The sequence below is a fragment of the Dermochelys coriacea genome, chromosome 1, assembly GCF_009764565.3.
Source record: "Dermochelys coriacea isolate rDerCor1 chromosome 1, rDerCor1.pri.v4, whole genome shotgun sequence".
NCBI lineage: Eukaryota > Metazoa > Chordata > Testudines > Dermochelyidae > Dermochelys > Dermochelys coriacea.
In genome coordinates, this window is record NC_050068.2 from 95,942,498 (window position 1) to 95,959,468 (window position 16,971).

At 47.0% G+C, this 16,971-nt stretch overlaps 1 protein-coding gene across 1 annotated transcript; it reads right to left on the minus strand.

Annotated features, from left to right (window-relative positions):
* Positions 1-224: 224 nt before the first annotated feature.
* Positions 225-16,464, minus strand: SOX21 (SRY-box transcription factor 21). Its single transcript, XM_043504662.1, has 2 exons — positions 16,454-16,464; positions 225-2,319 (listed from the first exon to the last, which is right to left on the minus strand). The coding sequence occupies exon 2, from the start codon at positions 1,604-1,606 to the stop codon at positions 782-784; it is 825 nt and encodes a 274-aa protein (XP_043360597.1). The 5' UTR covers positions 1,607-2,319; positions 16,454-16,464; the 3' UTR covers positions 225-781.
* Positions 16,465-16,971: the final 507 nt, after the last annotated feature.

Consider the following 16,971-nt stretch of genomic DNA (forward strand, 5'->3'; position numbering starts at 1 on the left):
AAGGATCGGGAAAAATAAGAGACACAGGTTGTACATTCAGAATGAAATTTGTATGAGTGTCCCATAGGAGAGGACTTCAGGAAGTCGTGTGGGATACGTTAAGGGGACGGGGGCGGGGGTTGGGGAGATCAGACGGACAGTATTTCACTTTACAGTCTATTTCTTTTTATGTTTCCTGCTCCCATTCGCGTAGGACTTGATATAAAACAGAGGAAACATTTCAGATCCAAACGCCAGATTTGTCCCTCCGTTCTGTCAACAATTTGCCCCTTTTTTGGCGGTGGTGGTGTTGGAGGGAGGACGTTTTGGAGAAGTTCAAATAGCACGGATTTGGGGGGGCGGGAGGGGGGGAGACAAGGCAGGCAAAGGAAGATGCAGGTAGGGAGAAACCAGTGAGAGTTTCCAGTGCCTGCGAAGAGCAAGCCCTTTCAGCTCAGGTATCTGCAAAGGCTGCATGCAACACACACCAATTCTAGAAAAAGGGAGGCAGACGGGCGAGCCCCCTCCGGCTAGGGAGTTTCTTCTCAGGGGCGTCTGTGGGCAACACGCAACAGGTCCGAGGAGGGCCAGACGGGCACCACCTGCTGCTGGAGCAGACAGACGGTTGCGGCAGGAGCGCAGGGCTGAAGCGCTCCCGTGTACACGGACGCTCGTCCCCATCCCGCCCTTGCCCCTTCCCGGGCGGCGGGTCCGCCGCTGCCGGCGCCCAGCCCTCTGCACCCGTCTCCCGGGAGCCGCGGCTGGGGGTCCGCCGCTCGGCTCCGGCCGCACGGCCGGGATGTCATAGCGCCGCCGCGTAGGCTGCCGGGTACGGGTCCAGCTGGGGCTTGCCCATGCCGGGCAGCAGGATGTAGGCGAGGGGCGGCTGGAGGCCCGGGCCGGGCCAGGCGCTGCAGTTGCAGGGGATCATGTAGCCCGGGTTGCCCGGGGACGGGTGCGAGTGAGTGTGCCCCCCGGCGGCGGCGGCGGCGGCTGCGGCGGCGGCGGCGGCGGCCCCGTGGAAGGCGCCGGCTCCCGCGGCGCCGGGGTAGGCCAAGGAGGAGGCGTAGGGCAGCGCCGAGGCGGAGGAGGACGACGAGAGCTCTGCCATTTTGGAGCCCAGGTCCAGCAGCGAGTAGGGGCTGCTGGCGGCGGCGGCGGCGGCGGCGGCGGCCGCCGACTGGGGGAAGAAGACCCGGGCGGCGGCGGCGGCGGCGGCGGCGGCCGCTTTCTCCGGGTTGGCCAGCAGGGAGTCGGGCCCCAGGCCCCCGCCGGCCCCGCCGTGCAGCCCGGCCGCCTTCAGCCCGTGCGGGTGATCGGGGTCCGCCAGGCCGTAGGGCACCGGGAAGGCGAACTTGTCCTTCTTGAGCAGGGTCTTGGGCTTCCGGCGGGGCCGGTACTTGTAGTCGGGATGCTCCTTCATGTGCATGGCCCGCAGCCGCTTGGCCTCGTCGATGAAGGGCCGCTTCTCCGCCTCGCTGAGCAGCTTCCACTCGGCCCCCAGGCGCTTGCTGATCTCCGAGTTGTGCATCTTGGGGTTCTCCTGGGCCATCTTCCGGCGCTGCGCCCGGGACCACACCATGAAGGCGTTCATGGGCCTCTTGACATGGTCCACCGGCTTGGACATGCTGGCCCCCGGCAAGCCCTGCAGCTGCTGCAAGCGGCAGCCCACCCCGCGCTGCCGGCCGCCTGCCCCGGTCACCTCTCCCCGGCCGCTGGCCGCCCGCCGAAAATCAATCTTTGCTCCGCAGCAGAACGAGTCCGGGAACTGCAGCCCCAACTTCGGCCCGCTCCTCCCGCTCGGCAAAAGTCCCGCACCTGGGGGCTGCTGCGCTCCCGATGGCCCCAACCTCGGGCTCCTCTCCGCACCCCGAAAGGCGATGTCCCAAACCTCAGCTCCCCTGTGCACCGCTTCCCTCTCCCTCCAGAGCTGGCCCCCAGCCAGGGGACTGTCCCGGGCTCCGCTTTCCGCCGCGAAGTTTCTTTCTCTTCTCCAGCAGGACGGGGAAACTCTCTCCACACGCCCCTCGGGTGGGACTGGGGCTCAAAGGGAGCAACGGCGAAGTGCAGACAGGCCCCCCCGCGCCCCTTCCACTAGCTCAGCTCTGCCCGGGGGCTTGTCATTTGGCCGCGGCCGGGGGCTGCAGGGCAGACACGGCGGCTTCCCTCCGTGCAAGGCGAGCCGCGATCCCAGCAACGATCACAGAGTCCAGCCCATGGCGAGCCTGCGAGCAGCCCGCGGGCCGGGGCGAGCTCTCCGGACGCGGGGCGTGTGGCGGGGGGGCCGCGGGAGCTGTCCGCCGCCCTCCCCGGGCCGCTTTGGCGCGAGGCTCCGGGCCGCTCACAGCCAGATCTCTGCCCCCGGCGAGCCGCGGCGAGCCGCTTTCTCCTCCGACATGCTCGCTTCTTCCCCTTCGCCTGCTGGCGGGCGGGCTGCTGCCCCGCTCCGGGCCGCGCTCAGCGACGCCTCCTGCTGCGACCAGCGGCCCCGCTCAGCGCCGGCTCCCGGGATCAGGGTCCAACCCGGAGCTCGGCGGCGGCTCCCAACTTCGCCAAGTTTCATGCGGGCGCCCGGGCGGCTCCGCTCCGGCTCGCTCGCCCCCCGCCCGGCTCCTCCTCTGCTCGGGGCTCTCGGGGCTTGCCCGGCCAGGGAGTGCCTAACTTGGGGGCGGGCGGGGGAGGGAAGAGCGGGCCGGGGGCTTTCTGATGAAAATGCCCGGCCAGGCAGGAGCGGAGCCGGTTAGCAAGTCCGCCGGGCGGCTTGCCGCGCTCTCAGGCGCTCCCTCGTTGTGCCCCTCTGCAGCGGCAGCCAGAGGCCGGCAGGTAAAGCGCTCCCTGGGCGTGCATGTGGGCTGGCTCTGTGTTGCACGGACAGTGTGTGTTTGGGTGCGTCTGTGTGCAGGGGGACGTGCGGCCCGGCGGGGCTAGTGAGAGGGAGGGCCAGCGGGAGCGCCGGCTCCCACCCCCAGCCACGGGCTAACGAGCAGTCCCCTCCCTTTCACCCCACCGCAGGTTAGGGGGGCGGAGACACCAGAGCCTGCCCCGCCGGCCAGAAGCGGAGTCTGCGCAGCGCTCGCCAGCGAAGTCGGTGTCGAAACACACCCCTGAGTCTTGCCCAACTCCGAAGAGCCGCCACGTCCGGCCCCCCGCAAATCGGCGGCTTCTCACTAGGCAGAGAGAGTTTATTTCAGTCAATTCCACAATCCCCAGCAATTGTTCATGATCTGCCCCCGCCCCCCCCCCACACACACTTGTTGAGTTACACAGGGGGACACTCCCCCTTTCTCCTTGCCTGTTGATCCCGCAGATACTGCCTTCCCCACTCCCTTTGCCACAGAGGAAATGTCCCAGGAAGGAGACTAGGAGGACTTGTGGCACCTTAGAGACTGACAAATTTATCAGAGCATAAGCTTTCGTGAGCTACAGCTCACTTCATCGGATGCATTAGACTGACTCCGATTTAGGGTCACCGGAGTAACTTGATGTCAGGTGCTGTGGCCAGTTGCTTTAAACAGCCCATTTGAAGTCGACAACAGGCACCGCTCGCTGTCGTCGGCCCCCTTCTACGTTTGCGCTGGTTGTCGTTTTCAAAGCCTCCTGAAGAGCATGCTGCTAGTTTCCTCTAGGTTATATACTAGGCTGGAGATAATCAAGCGTAATGTGTTGCTACCCTGCACCGATGGCACTCAATACCTAGAGCAGCGTCGACCTTAGGCCTATAAAAAGAAAACGGGTGTAAATGGCCCTGATCCCAAGACTGCGTATTTAAATTTCGTTCCTTGCCAAGGTTTTGTTTACTTTTACCCAATGAAACAAAGAATTCTCTCCCCTGTTGAGAAAACCCACAAGCCCTGCTTTTGGCCGCGACCTGAGCTCTTCGGTTTGCATATTTTCTTTGCTTCTTGATCTGCTACTTCTCACTCACCCCAGCCCGAGCTGTCTGATTGTGTTGCTAACAAGTCGGCCTGCCAGTCAGGGTGAACTCGCTCGCCTTGTTTGTACTTCGGCAGGTTGGTTTTGACTTACCTTTGTGGTATGTGGAAGTAGGAACTCCAGTACACCATTAACTCTTTCCCACGTTAACATCAGGCCGAGGTGTATACCACAGATCTCGGCTGCGGCTAAGGCTGGATCCAAGAGTCAGATGAAGTAACAGCTGGGATGGGCGCCACCATCCCTTCGCTCAGCTCGAGAGGGAACAGCCCTCCTCATTCCCATGCTCTGTTTCAGTACTCAGGGGATTTCTTTTGCTGCCGCAGTAAAAGTAGCTCTGTGAAAAGTATGCGCTTGCGTTGGTGAAACGGTGTGTTGGAGGGGCTCTCTTGGGAAGCACTTGCTTTCAAAAGTCGGCCAATGGGCGGAGGAGCGCAAACTTCAGCTATGGTTAATCAGCCGGTCTATAGCCGGAGCGGGTTATGATCATCCATGATCATAATGGATCATCCATTATGAAAAACTAAGTGTGTATGATAAACCCATTGTTTCATGTTCTCTGTGTGTGTATATCAATCTCCCCTCTGTTTTTTCCACCAAATGCATCCGATGAAGTGAGCTGTAGCTCACGAAAGCTTATGCTCAAATAAATTTGTTAGTCTCTAAGGTGCCACAAGTCCTCCTGTTCTTTTTGCGAATACAGACTAACACGGCTGCTACTCTGAAACCTATGAAAAACTATGAAAGCTTATGCCCAGATACATTTGTTCGTCTCTAAAGTGCCACAAGGACTCCTCACTTATAATCCCACCGTTTTTGTGCTACTAAGACATTTCCAGAAGCTCTAGCGCTGAAGTAAAGATGTGAGATATTTTCTCTTCCTTCTCCCTCTCTCTGTAGGTGTGGTGTGTTGCATATACACATGTTCAAACTGATAGCCAGCCCGAGCTGGTGAAAATCAGTACAGCTCCATTTACTTCAGTGGAGCTGTCTATCTACACCAGTTGAAGATCTTGCCTGTTAAAATGCCCTGAATAGTGTACACATAAGATGTACCTACCCTGTCTTCACATTTAATATATTATCCCTTACCCGCTCATTTATACGTATTCCTCTTAATCTTCAAATCCACCTTGCCAACTTTTGACCCCCCCCCCCCCCCACAATCCATTTAGCTGTGAAAAAAGTTACAATCGGTTGTCAAAAGCAGGGAGATTAAGCTATCTACAAGCATTGACTGCCGTTTAGGTTTAGAGTGGAAATCCTATTTCTTGAAGGTTGAAGAAGTGACCAAGAGTGGCTGTAGCCAGCCTAGGTATTACTGTTCTCCAGGTCATTTTTTCAATCCGTCGCCAATAGTTTCCCGCTCTGAAATGAAAAGTCAATATTTGAAATCATCTCATTTGTATTAACCAAGGAGCAATTTCATAGTCCAAGCATTCGATGGCATCCTTTATTGCGGAAAAATAATCCCATAGCTCTTTTTGCCTAGATCAGATGCCGGCACAATCAGTTCCGTCCTGTATTTCAGCGCCAGGGGAGGAAGGGAGAACGTTATTTATATGGCCCCGACCACCGTGAGAACCAATAAAAGCTGTGACAAAGAGTTAAAGCAGACAGAAGAGCCACCGTGTGGCTGCTACTGCCCATCAAATCCCAGACCCTTAGAAGAGTGTGGGATAGGCGCCCGATCCCTTACTCCCTATCCTGTCAAAATTCTCATTAACTCCATTGGGAAATTCGCATAAGGAGTACGGGATCCGCCTTCTGAACTATTAACAAGGATGTTTCCTTTTCCTCTCTGGTCACCTGTTTTAGATGTTACTCCAGTCGGTTATTATAACAAGGGGAAGGGGGTTTCCCTCCGCACCCTTAGATCCGAGTACTCTGTGTAGTGAAATGTAGTGGTCCATGGCATTCTCCTGTCCAGCAATTCGCTGCGAGCCGAGCTGTATCGGACACCGTGTGGCAGAAAAACGACAGCGGCCGGGAGTGCAAAGAAGGATGGTTCAAAAATAAAAACCACGAGTCTCTTCTTACGGGCTAGGTGTAGACTTGCCAATGTGATTGACGTGGACAGACTGGTGGCAGTTTTTAGTCCGTCCATGGGTTAGCTTGTGGACTGTGAGCGGGAGCCCACGAAAGCTTGTGCTCAAATAACTGTGTTAGTCTCTAAGGGGCCCCAAGTCCTCCTGTCCCTTTTGCGGATGCAGACTAATCCGGCTGCTCCTCTGAAACCTGCTTCAACCTCTGGTTCACAAGGGAGAACAGTGAATCTGGAGAAATGAGGAAGGTACAAACATTTCAGTTTTTCACAGACACTGCACGTAAAGAAAGGCTCTCGCCATAGCTGATAAACACAGATTGGGGATGTGTGTGTGTGTGGGGAGGGGACGGTTCGGGAGATTTTCTAAGGTCAATGTTCATCAGTGCCTCTAAAATCCCTCGGAGAGATCAGAACAATGAACACGTGCATCTCGATATACTCATGCCTCTGTGAAAGAATAAGAAAAATAAGCCTCTAGGTAAAGGATAGCACAAGTATGCCCCACCTCACTGACTCCTGTCTTGAAAAAAAGTCACCATTTGCAAATGTCTGACTTCACAACTGTATGTTTCTGATTATTTGCTAGGATTCCAAAAAGTGAAAACCTAATCAAAAGAAAAGGTTTTATTGGTCATAAATTATTTGACCTTCTTTCTCAGACTGATAAATTGCTATGTATCGGACTGAGTACATTTGTCTAGTTTTAAATGAAACCCTATATACCAAGATCTAGTTTCAAAAGTGCTTTTCTTTCCACGTGGTAACCAGGGGCTGTTATAGAATACACATACGGTTAATTCAGTAATGTCCGCAGTTAAAGGTATGTATTTCTATGACAGGTTTCAGAGGAGCAGCCGCGTTAGTCTGTATCCGCAAAAAGAACAGGAGGACTTGGGGCACCTGAGAGACTAACAACATTTATTTGAGCACAAGCTTTCCTGAGCTACAGCTCACTTCAGCGGGTGCATCGGATGTAGCTCACGAAAGCTTATGCTCAAATAAATGTTGTTAGTCTCTCAGGTGCCCCAAGTCCTCCTGTCCTTTTTGTGTATTTCTATGGTAATTTGCTGTCAAGAGGTGTGAACGAGGTGATGTTGACTTCACTGGGAGTACATTTGGACCTACAGACTCCGATTAGGAGTGAATGTAGAGTTTAGGCTTTCACTCCATCCTTCACCCACCCTGTTGTGCCTAAGTATTAGAGCACAGTGGGACTGATCCGGTTGGAGCAGGATAGGGCTCATGGTACCTAACATCACACACTATTTTAGAAACTTGACATTCCTAATCAAGAGTGGAAGATTTAACTGAATTTACTTATTTACTTACCTGGATTTATGTTAAACCTGTGTCGTTATGTATATGTTAATTGCTCAGATGATACAGTAATAGCAATATAATTACTGAGAATAACGAGAAAATGATCCTGCGTAATGTAATTTACTTGCATTTGACTTGTCAGTTATGAAATATTGCGAATTCAGATGCATACTTTTGCTTCCAATATAGTGAAATGAGTAGCTGCATTACCATGCAAAGGTAAAATAATAATATACTTTATCTGGAACTTTAATATTTTATTCTAGCAGCCCAGTTTAAATTTTAGAATGTACAATATCTTTTCAATTCCCAGATATAAATTTTGGAAAGTTGAGTATGTTTAAAGTAAACTACAATCCCCTCAATTCTATTAGCCTGTTTAAGTGATCGGTAATATTCCACTTTTGTGATTTGATAAATTATATTTCATCTTTGCTCTCCCTGAAGTTAGGTATAGTTTTAAGAGGCTGTTTTTATTTTCAAGCACAGTTTAGAGCAGCCAGAGAGCAGGTAAACACCATAATTCTTCCTAATTTGTGTCATTTGAATTTAATAATAAGGTGGCAAGTCAGAGAGATAAAAAAGTATTAGAGGAATAATGGTTAGCCAGATAGCAATCTGCACCTAATCATTCCAACGAAGTGAAAAGCTGACTCATAAGCTCAATAGACTTATCACTGCACTATATTTATAGAACCACATTATGATTTTACTGCTTTGTTTATGCACTAAAGCTTTTCCATATACAAACTGGGAAGCTGACAGTTTTCTTTGTGCAGGTATCAGCCACCAATTCCACATTTACTTTCAATTGTCAAAAGTTGGCAGACACTGTAGTATCTTAAACACACTTTTCTATGTGGTATAGTTCCTCAGATTTGTGAGTGTTGCTTATTATACCACCTCACCAGTACAAACACACTAATAGAAAGAAAACAAATTTTACATATATAGCATATATGCCAGATTCAGTTATATGCTTGCAAAGAGTGCTTCAAAATGTTCAGTAGTATTATTTTTCAATAATATTCACCTTTTATTATTAGAGCACTGGTAGCACAACTTTAGTTAAGTGTCTAGTAATGATTCCATCACGAAGCACTATTTTCTAGGTTTATATTTTATAATCTGGCTGTAAAAGTGTGATTCTGCTAGGAATTTGGCATACACAAGTTCAGCTGGAGAGTAAACTTTTTATAATAAATACATTGGGTTATTGGGTTTGCTATTTTAAGTTAAAGCTTTTACTAGGTTTGGAAGCTTTCAGTTCTTCTAGAATTTTAAAAAAACAATTAAAAATAAATCTAATGCTTTTGGTAAGGCTAGAATATGTTCTAATAATTTTTGTGGGATGGATCCTACAACTACTCTATACACAGAACTCCTGTGGAAATCAAAGGAAACTCCATGGACAGGGCAGCTGCAGAAACAAACTCAGAATGGCATCCCCACTAATGTGGACCATAAACAAGGAGTTTAAAATGTAGTCCTACTTTGAAAAGTGAGGCTGTAAAATTGGCATCTTCTTGTTCAATTGATCTGCACCCTATTTGAAATCAGATTAATATTAATTTACTTCAATGATTTTCAATTGAACGAAAATTGAAATTCAATTCATTTCTGCTATTTTTTAATCCTGTTGGCCCTGCAGAAATTATATCTTTGGGCAAGTTGGATTCCATTCTGGTTCATATGTAATCAGCATGCTTGGTAACTAAGTTCTGGCTGCAGTATCTTTGCTGCTGGTGGTTCATAAAACACTTTGCTCTTAGATTCCAAGATGAATTTGCATCAGTGGCAATTTGAAAAAAAACAAACAGCATTTTACTAGTAAACTGAATATAGTTGATCTGGAAATCACAGGGAGACAATTAGCACAGATCCCCACAATATCATTTTTAAAGAATCACTTTTCAGAATAGGGTTACAATGATTCCCCTAAATTAAGGTCTTACAAACATTTATGTATATGCATAACTTTTTCACATGAATAGCCCTTTGATTTCAAGGGAACTATTCCTATGAGTAAAGTTCTGCCCCTGAACAATGAGCCAAATTCCCCATATTAATCAAGCAAAACTCTCACTAAAGTCAGACTTTGGACTAATGTATTCACACAATATTATAGAGACTTCTACTCCTCTGAGCAGTCTCTGTCTACTGAACCCATCACAACTTTCTTGTCCTAACTGAAGTTAAATTACCTTTCATACCAACGGCATAATCATTAGCTTTGGGCTCAGTTATCTTAGGAACTGAGATCAGGAAATGACATTCATGCTAAGTGGGAAAAAGGCTTTGAGAACTGAAGGTTCCCCCAAATAAGTATAGGTTTCAGAGTAGCAGCCGTGTTAGTCTGTATTCGCAAAAAGAAAAGGAGTACTTGTGGCACCTTAGAGACTAACAAATTTATTAGAGCATAAGCTTTCGTGAGCTACAGCTCACTTCATTGGATGCATTTGGTGGAAAAAATGTGGTTTTCCACCAAATGCATCCGATGAAGTGAGCTGTAGCTCACGAAAGCTTATGCTCTAATAAATTTGTTAGTCTCTAAGCTGCCACAAGTACTCCTTTTCTTTTTCCAAATAAGTATATTAACAAATAATAAATTAAATGAGACCCTCTCTTCTTGGAATGTATTGTGAGGCTTTTGCCAAAGGGAAGATACTGGAGAGGTTTTTCTAGGCTTTTAGAGAGCAGTCTATCATGGTATTGCTTAAACCAGGCAAGGACCACCTTCTTTCCACTTCACAGTATTGACCAGAAGAGCAGGGAGGTTTTTGCCTGGCTGTGACAGGCTGCACCCACTGCGCTAGACTGGAAAGGGTTACTCTGCATTGTGGATTGAGGAAGCCACGCCCACCACACCCTACTGGGCATGCTACAAGTGTAGCAGTAGTTTAAAAGTGAGCATGCCAGCTCAGTCTGGGATGCCAGTTAAAGAGAAAGGATGCTTGCTGCAGGCTCCAGCCCAGGAAGTGCCAGAGGCGCCTGGGAATGCTGAGAAGCTGGGAATGCTGAGACCCAGGTGGAGATCCAGACACCAGTGGACGTCCAGGAGAACCCAAGACCACTGGGAACAATCCGTGCCGATGAATATTGAGACCCTGGAGATACCTGGACCATGACTACAAGAGACATGGTAGGAGGTAGCCCAGGGGGACACCAGCTGCAGGGTTGAGACCAGTCAGCTCATTGTGGTCAGATCGCTGCTGACTCAGTGGTGGAGATCCTTGCCACTGACAGAGTCCTGGGCTGGGACTTGTAGGAGCAGGAAGGACTGGGTCCCCCTACCCTGGCCACACCTAAGTGGCAGCCTGTTTTCCTTGACTTTGGTCAGTAGGCCTTACCACCCTGTGGATAAGGCCAATCAATTGACTCTGGCCACTAGACCTTACTACCTTGAGGATAAGGGCCACCCAGTTGTCTCTGGCCACTAAACCTTACCACCCTGATGATAAGGGCAACCCAGTTGACTGTGGCCAATAGGCCTTAGCATCCTGTGGATAAGGGTGATCCTATTGGCTTTGGCCATTAGGCTTTATAACTCTGGGACCTAGAACAGTGCAGTGAACCTATTCATGGACTGGGAATTCCCCCTTTGCATGCAAGGAGGATGGGGTGCCCCCACCACATCACATTGGTATAAATATATTTTGCTGACCAGTCTGAGTTTGTTCAGGGATGATACACAGCCATAAATCAAATAAAGTTGTTTTGTCTGTTGGGGATGGCAAGTCCCAAGAGCTGTGAGCAGTTCAGTGTTGAGAAAGCCTTTGACTTCACTTAGTGGGTCACTTGGAAACACTGAAATATAGTAACCACTTTTGGAACTTTGTTCAATGCATACAGAAGGGCTAAAACAAAGGCCAGAACCAACTCTTTGGGGTTTGCCCTCTCAAGTGAAGCTTAGCAGAGGTACCCACAGTCATCTCTGCTGTCTGCTATACCAGGAGAATACTTGGCTCTCTTTACCATTCGAGTCTTAAGAATTACTATTTCCAGGTGGTTACAGAGAAGTCAGGAATGAAGAGCTTAATAAGAAACAAGCCTTCAGGCCTATGTTAGGGCTGAAAAAACATGTCCTATCCCTATTTATAGAGACTGTCTCATTGCTACTCTGAACCCAGCAGGATAGATCTAGTAAGATTTTATCCTTATCTATAAGTTTGGCCAATTTTCTGAGTTTGGTCCAATTGGGAGATGTCAATGGTGCCTCTACTGTCATACCAGCTCACTAAGGAGATGCTGAAGGGTATTCCCTTGCTTGGTACCAGAATCATATAAATATATAAGTCTGGCTCAGCCTAAAAGAACCAGGACTTGAGAGCACTTAATGTCCCAGGTTCAGTTTTCTTGAAGCTGTAAACCAGTGGTTCCCAAACTTGTTCCGCCGCTTGTGCAGGGAAAGTCCCTGGTGGGCCGGGCTAGTTTGTTTACCTGCCACGTCCACAGGTTCGGCCGATCTCAGCTCCCAGTGGCCGCAGTTCACTGCTCCAGGCCAATGGGAGCTGCTGGAAGTGGGGACCGGTACGTCCCTCGGCCTGTGCCACTTGTACTAATACAAATTGTAATACAAATTGTACTAATAAGCAACTAAAGACATTTGAGTCCCTCTACGTACAAAGGCAGGTTACAACTGCCTGATAGAGGAAGTAAATGATATTTAAGAATACTACACTTGATTTTTTTTTTCTTCCAGAACTCGTACATTCTATTGTGCCACACATTGCCACTGTCCATAGCCCTCTCACATTTGCAAATTTGACCACCACACCTTAGGAACAACAGTGCCTCAGCACCACAACTGCTAAAATTCTCATCTATGCTCTATTAACTCAATAATGGAAATTCCTTTCTCTATGGCCACCTGAGGACCCAGGTCCCCATGATCCAGCGTGTGCTAAATGCCACTGGCTACCTTCTCATGCACCCACATCAACCATATTCTCGGAAAACTCAAATGATGCACATGGATTTTCAAAATCCAGTTAAAAAGTACAGTCCTTTTTTAAAAAAAAACTCTCCATGGACTTGCTGCAGAAAGTCCATTCAGACTCCTCTCTGGCTCCCTCTTCTTGGTTAACACTGGCCTCTTCCTTGACCTTCAACCCACTCTTACTATACTATCTGTGTCAGAACTTTTTCTCTGTAGCCCCAGTTATCAGAACAAACTTTCTATTTTTCTTTACTTTGTCAACTTCCTGTCTTATTTCAAATCTCCATTGAAAACATATTTTCCGCCTTACTTAAACCTCTTAGTTTCTCTCTCTTATTATTTTTACTTATCTTCCCTGTAATTGTGATATTTAATTCTATCAAGCATGATGGAATACAACTGGAATTAAAGATTGGCTATAAAATAAAGGTATATTGTACAGGATAGGATACAAAAGAACTGTCAATGTTAAACAAATGGCCAAATTAAGTCAATAGAGTTACACAAAGGATGAATTTGGCCCTCTGTGCATTAATCTTATTTAAGCTTTTTGGCTGCATTGTGCCAAGCAGATCTAAGCCTTTTACAGCCAATTTATTTCCTATCCATCGGGGTAGTTTATTAGCAATGAAAGTAAAAGATAAAGATAGTTTTTTTGACAAATGAAGTTCACAACTTAAAAATCTGATCCTTTTTCATGGATGCTATAGAAAAGTAAAAAGAAAAGGAGTACTTGTGGCACCTTAGAGACTAACAAATTTATTAGAGCATAAGCTTTCGTGAGCTACAGCTCACTTCATCCGATGAATGCAATGCATCCGATGAAGTGAGCTGTAGCTCACGAAAGCTTATGCTCTAATAAATTTGTTAGTCTCTAAGGTGCCACAAGTACTCCTTTTCTTTTTGCGAATACAGACTAACACGGCTACTACTCTGAAACCTATAGAAAAGTAAGTAAGACCTCTGAAAGCATCTACATTCACGCAGGGGAGCTAGAAATATGCCAACATTTTACCAATGTTGGTAGAGACATTTCCTTCTAATCAGTGGGAAAAACCAAATCAAATGACCCCAGAAATAGAAATTCCTTTGATTTTCTGGTTTCTGTTGTCTTGCTCTTATATTTGACTATCAGATGTTATAACACATGAAAAGGATTATGGGGAAAAAGTATTCATTCTGGATGAATTCTTATTGGCCCAACAGGTAAATAAATTAGGCTCCTTTGAAAATCCCAGCCTTAGGGAAGAAGGCCCCCAAATCCCAGTGAATTTCAATGGAATTTTGCGCCTTTACTCCTTTAGGCTCCTTTGAAAACCCCAGATTTAGTAGTTGAGTGGAGTAGACCTAAAATCTGTTGATGCTTTCATGAAAGGATTAGTTTATTATATTGTTCTCTCATTCAAAACAGGCTTCTCAATCCTGCCACTTTTCTGCAACTAGGAAGGCCAAACAGCATTTAGAGCAAAGACTAAATACAGTTAGTCTTTATTTGCATTTATCTGGACCTTTGACTTCACTTTGCTCTCGCAAAGCTAAAAATGCAAACTGATTTTTGTCTTCACCTTGGCACTACTTGAACCATCAGGCCTGCCTTGCCATATTTGAAACATATAGCATGGGAAGACCTGAAGCGAACATCAGCTGCAAGATATACTCTCCCTACCCACTGTAAATGAAGTTTCTCTTTGCTGGCATAGCTTAGCCCTTTGTTGGCATAGATAACTGCTCCATTTTTGAAGAGAATACCTGTCTACCAATTATACTTGTACATATTTGAGTACTGCAAACACTAGAATTAATGAGTGAACAATTTTCTGTATATCATGCTATAATCCAATTAGAGGCAGACTGGTGCATGTGTGCATATTAGAAACACTAGTACTGTTGTGTTTAGCAGCAGCAATAGCTCTATCTGACAGATACAGTGCTGCATGTCTTCACGCTCACAAATTGAAATCCTGGCCCCATTGAAGTCAGTGACAAAGGTCTCATTGACTACAATGAAGCCAGGAGTTCACCCACTGTTTCTAATGTGAATATAGGGCCTGATGCAGAACCTACTGATGTTAATTGAAAGGTTCCCGTTGACTTCAGTGAGCTTTGGATCAGATCCATAGTGAATTTTTTTCACAGACGGAAACAATTACTAGCAAACAAGAAGGGCCAAAATGTCCAAGAATAGTTTGTGTGAAATGAAATGTTACAAAAACATTTGATTTGGCCTGGCATGAGAATATACAAACACAATCAATGTTATTTGCCAGTTTTATTTTTGATTTCATGATGCATTAAATTGAAAGTTTAATGAAAATGTGAAATTGATATAATTTCTCTCAGACATAACATGGACAGAAGCAATGTGAGCTTCTTCACACAGACTTCAATTTGAGTAATATAAGCTCAAGGTTTCATATTGCCAGTACTAAAGCATTCTTGGAATTTCTAAATAGTGCAGATGACAACTTTCTGATTCAAGAAGTGCTGCATTCAACATGAGGGAAATCCATATTTAATCAGAAAAATGTGAATGATAGTCATTTAAGAACACCTTACCAGATACCCCCAAAGCCACAATTGAGGAATTAGGCCATATTGGTTAAAAACACAACTTGATTTAGAGGGGAAATGAAGACAGCTTTAAAGAATGATATATAAAAACAGAAGAAAAGGGAAGCTGACAGTAATGAATACAAATCAGAAACTAGGAACTGTATAACATTGATAAGGGAAACAAAGGGACACAAGGAGAAATCTATGGCCAGCAGATTTAAGGACAAAAGAAGTTTTTAAAGTATATTTTGGGAACAAAAAAGAATCTCCAAAATAGTATTGGTCCATTACTCAATGGAAATAGTAGAATTGTCAATCCAGAAAAGGCAGAAGTATACAATAAAAAATTCTGTTCTGTATTTTGGGAGGGGTAGGGGGAACAGATGATATCATCATATCATATGATGATACTCTTTCCATTCCACTTGTATCTCAGGAGGATTTTAAACAACCGCTACTATAGTTAGATATTTTAAAGTCAGTAGGTCCGGATAACTTGCACTGTTAATATTAACTTGGACTGTTAATATTGATTTTTCAATAATTTTTTTTTCTTGGATTTTTCTTGGAACACTGGGGAAGTTCCAGAGGATTGGAAGCAAGCTAATGTTGTGCCAATATTTAAGAAGGGGAAATAGGATGACATAGGTAATTACTGGGCTGTGTGATGAGGTGTTCACCCCACACTAGCCTGGAAAGGATTAATGAGGCTGAGAAGGGGTCAGTTAGCCTGCTGGCCACACCTGAGGGGAATAAGGTTTGTTAAGCAACCCCTGATTGATGATGGAGCCCAGCTCTGTGGAAAAGGAACCAGCAGGGCTAGTACAAAGGCAGGAAGTTAGCAGCAGAAAGGGGCTGCAGTCATCCTCTGATCATTAGAGAAGGAAAGGAGGAAACCCAGGGGGAGAGGACAAGCCCTGGGATTCAAGAGTTTACTAGGGTGGTGGAGCTGAAGCCTGATAGAGGTGGAGTAGGAGAAGGCTCAGAGAAATAGCATCAAGGTTTGGGATCGAGCAGACCTTGGCTGCTGATTAAATGGTCTCTGAGCTGGAAATGCAGTAAAGGGCAGGCCTGGGTTCCCCTATCACTTGGGGAAATGGCAGGGCTTTGACAAAGGGTATGTCTACACTACGAAATTAGGTCGAATTTATAGAAGTCGGTTTTGTAGAAAGCATTTTTATACAGTCGAGTGTGTGTGTCCCCACACAAATGCTCTAAGTGCATGTAGTCGGCGGACTGTGTCCACAGTACCGAGGCAACTGTCGACTTCCGGAGCTTTTCACTGTGGGTAGCTATCCCACAGTTCCCGCAGTCTCCACTGCCCATTTGAATTCTGGGTAGAAATCCCAGTGCCTGATGGGGCTAAAACATTGTCGCGGGTGGTTCTGGGTTCATATCATCAGGCCCCCCGTTCCCTCCCTCCATAAAAGCAAGGGAAGACAATTGTTTTGCACCTTTTTTCTTGAGTTACCTGTGCAGACGCCATATCACGGCAAGCATGGAGCCCGCTCAGCTAACCATCACCGTATGTCTCCTGGGTGCTGGCAGACATGGTACTGCATTGCTACACAGCAGCAGTTTATTGCCTTTTGGCAGCAGACAATGCAGTATGACTGGTAGCCGTCGTCGACATAGTCCTGGGTGCTCTTTTAACCGGACACCTGGGCAAACATGGGAGTGACTCAGCCAGGTCATTTCTCCTGTTTTGTCTCATGGCAACTGAGTCCTACCGGCAGTGCACTGTCTTTTAATCTGCAGCCAGCAGAAGATGATGGCTAGCAATCATACTGCACCGTCTTCTGCTGAGCACCCAGGAAGTGACGATGGCTAGCGATCGTACTGCACAGTCTGCTGCCAGCAAGATGTATAAAGATAGATGAAGTGGCTCAAAACAAGAAATAGACCAGATTTGTTTTGTATTCATTTTCTCCTCCCTCCCTCTGTGAAATCAACAGCCTGCTAAACCCAGTTTTGAGTTCTGTCCTTGAGGTTTTGAGTTCTATCCTTGAGGCAGCCATTCAGTTTCTTGCAAAGCCACCCCCTTTGTTGATTTTAATTCCCTATAAGCCAACCCTGTAAGCCACATCGTCAGTCACCCCTCCCTCCATCAGGGCAACAGCAGACAATCGTTCCGCGCCTTTTTTCTGTGGAGACGCCATACCATGGCAAGCATGGAGCCCACTCAGATCACTTTGGCAAT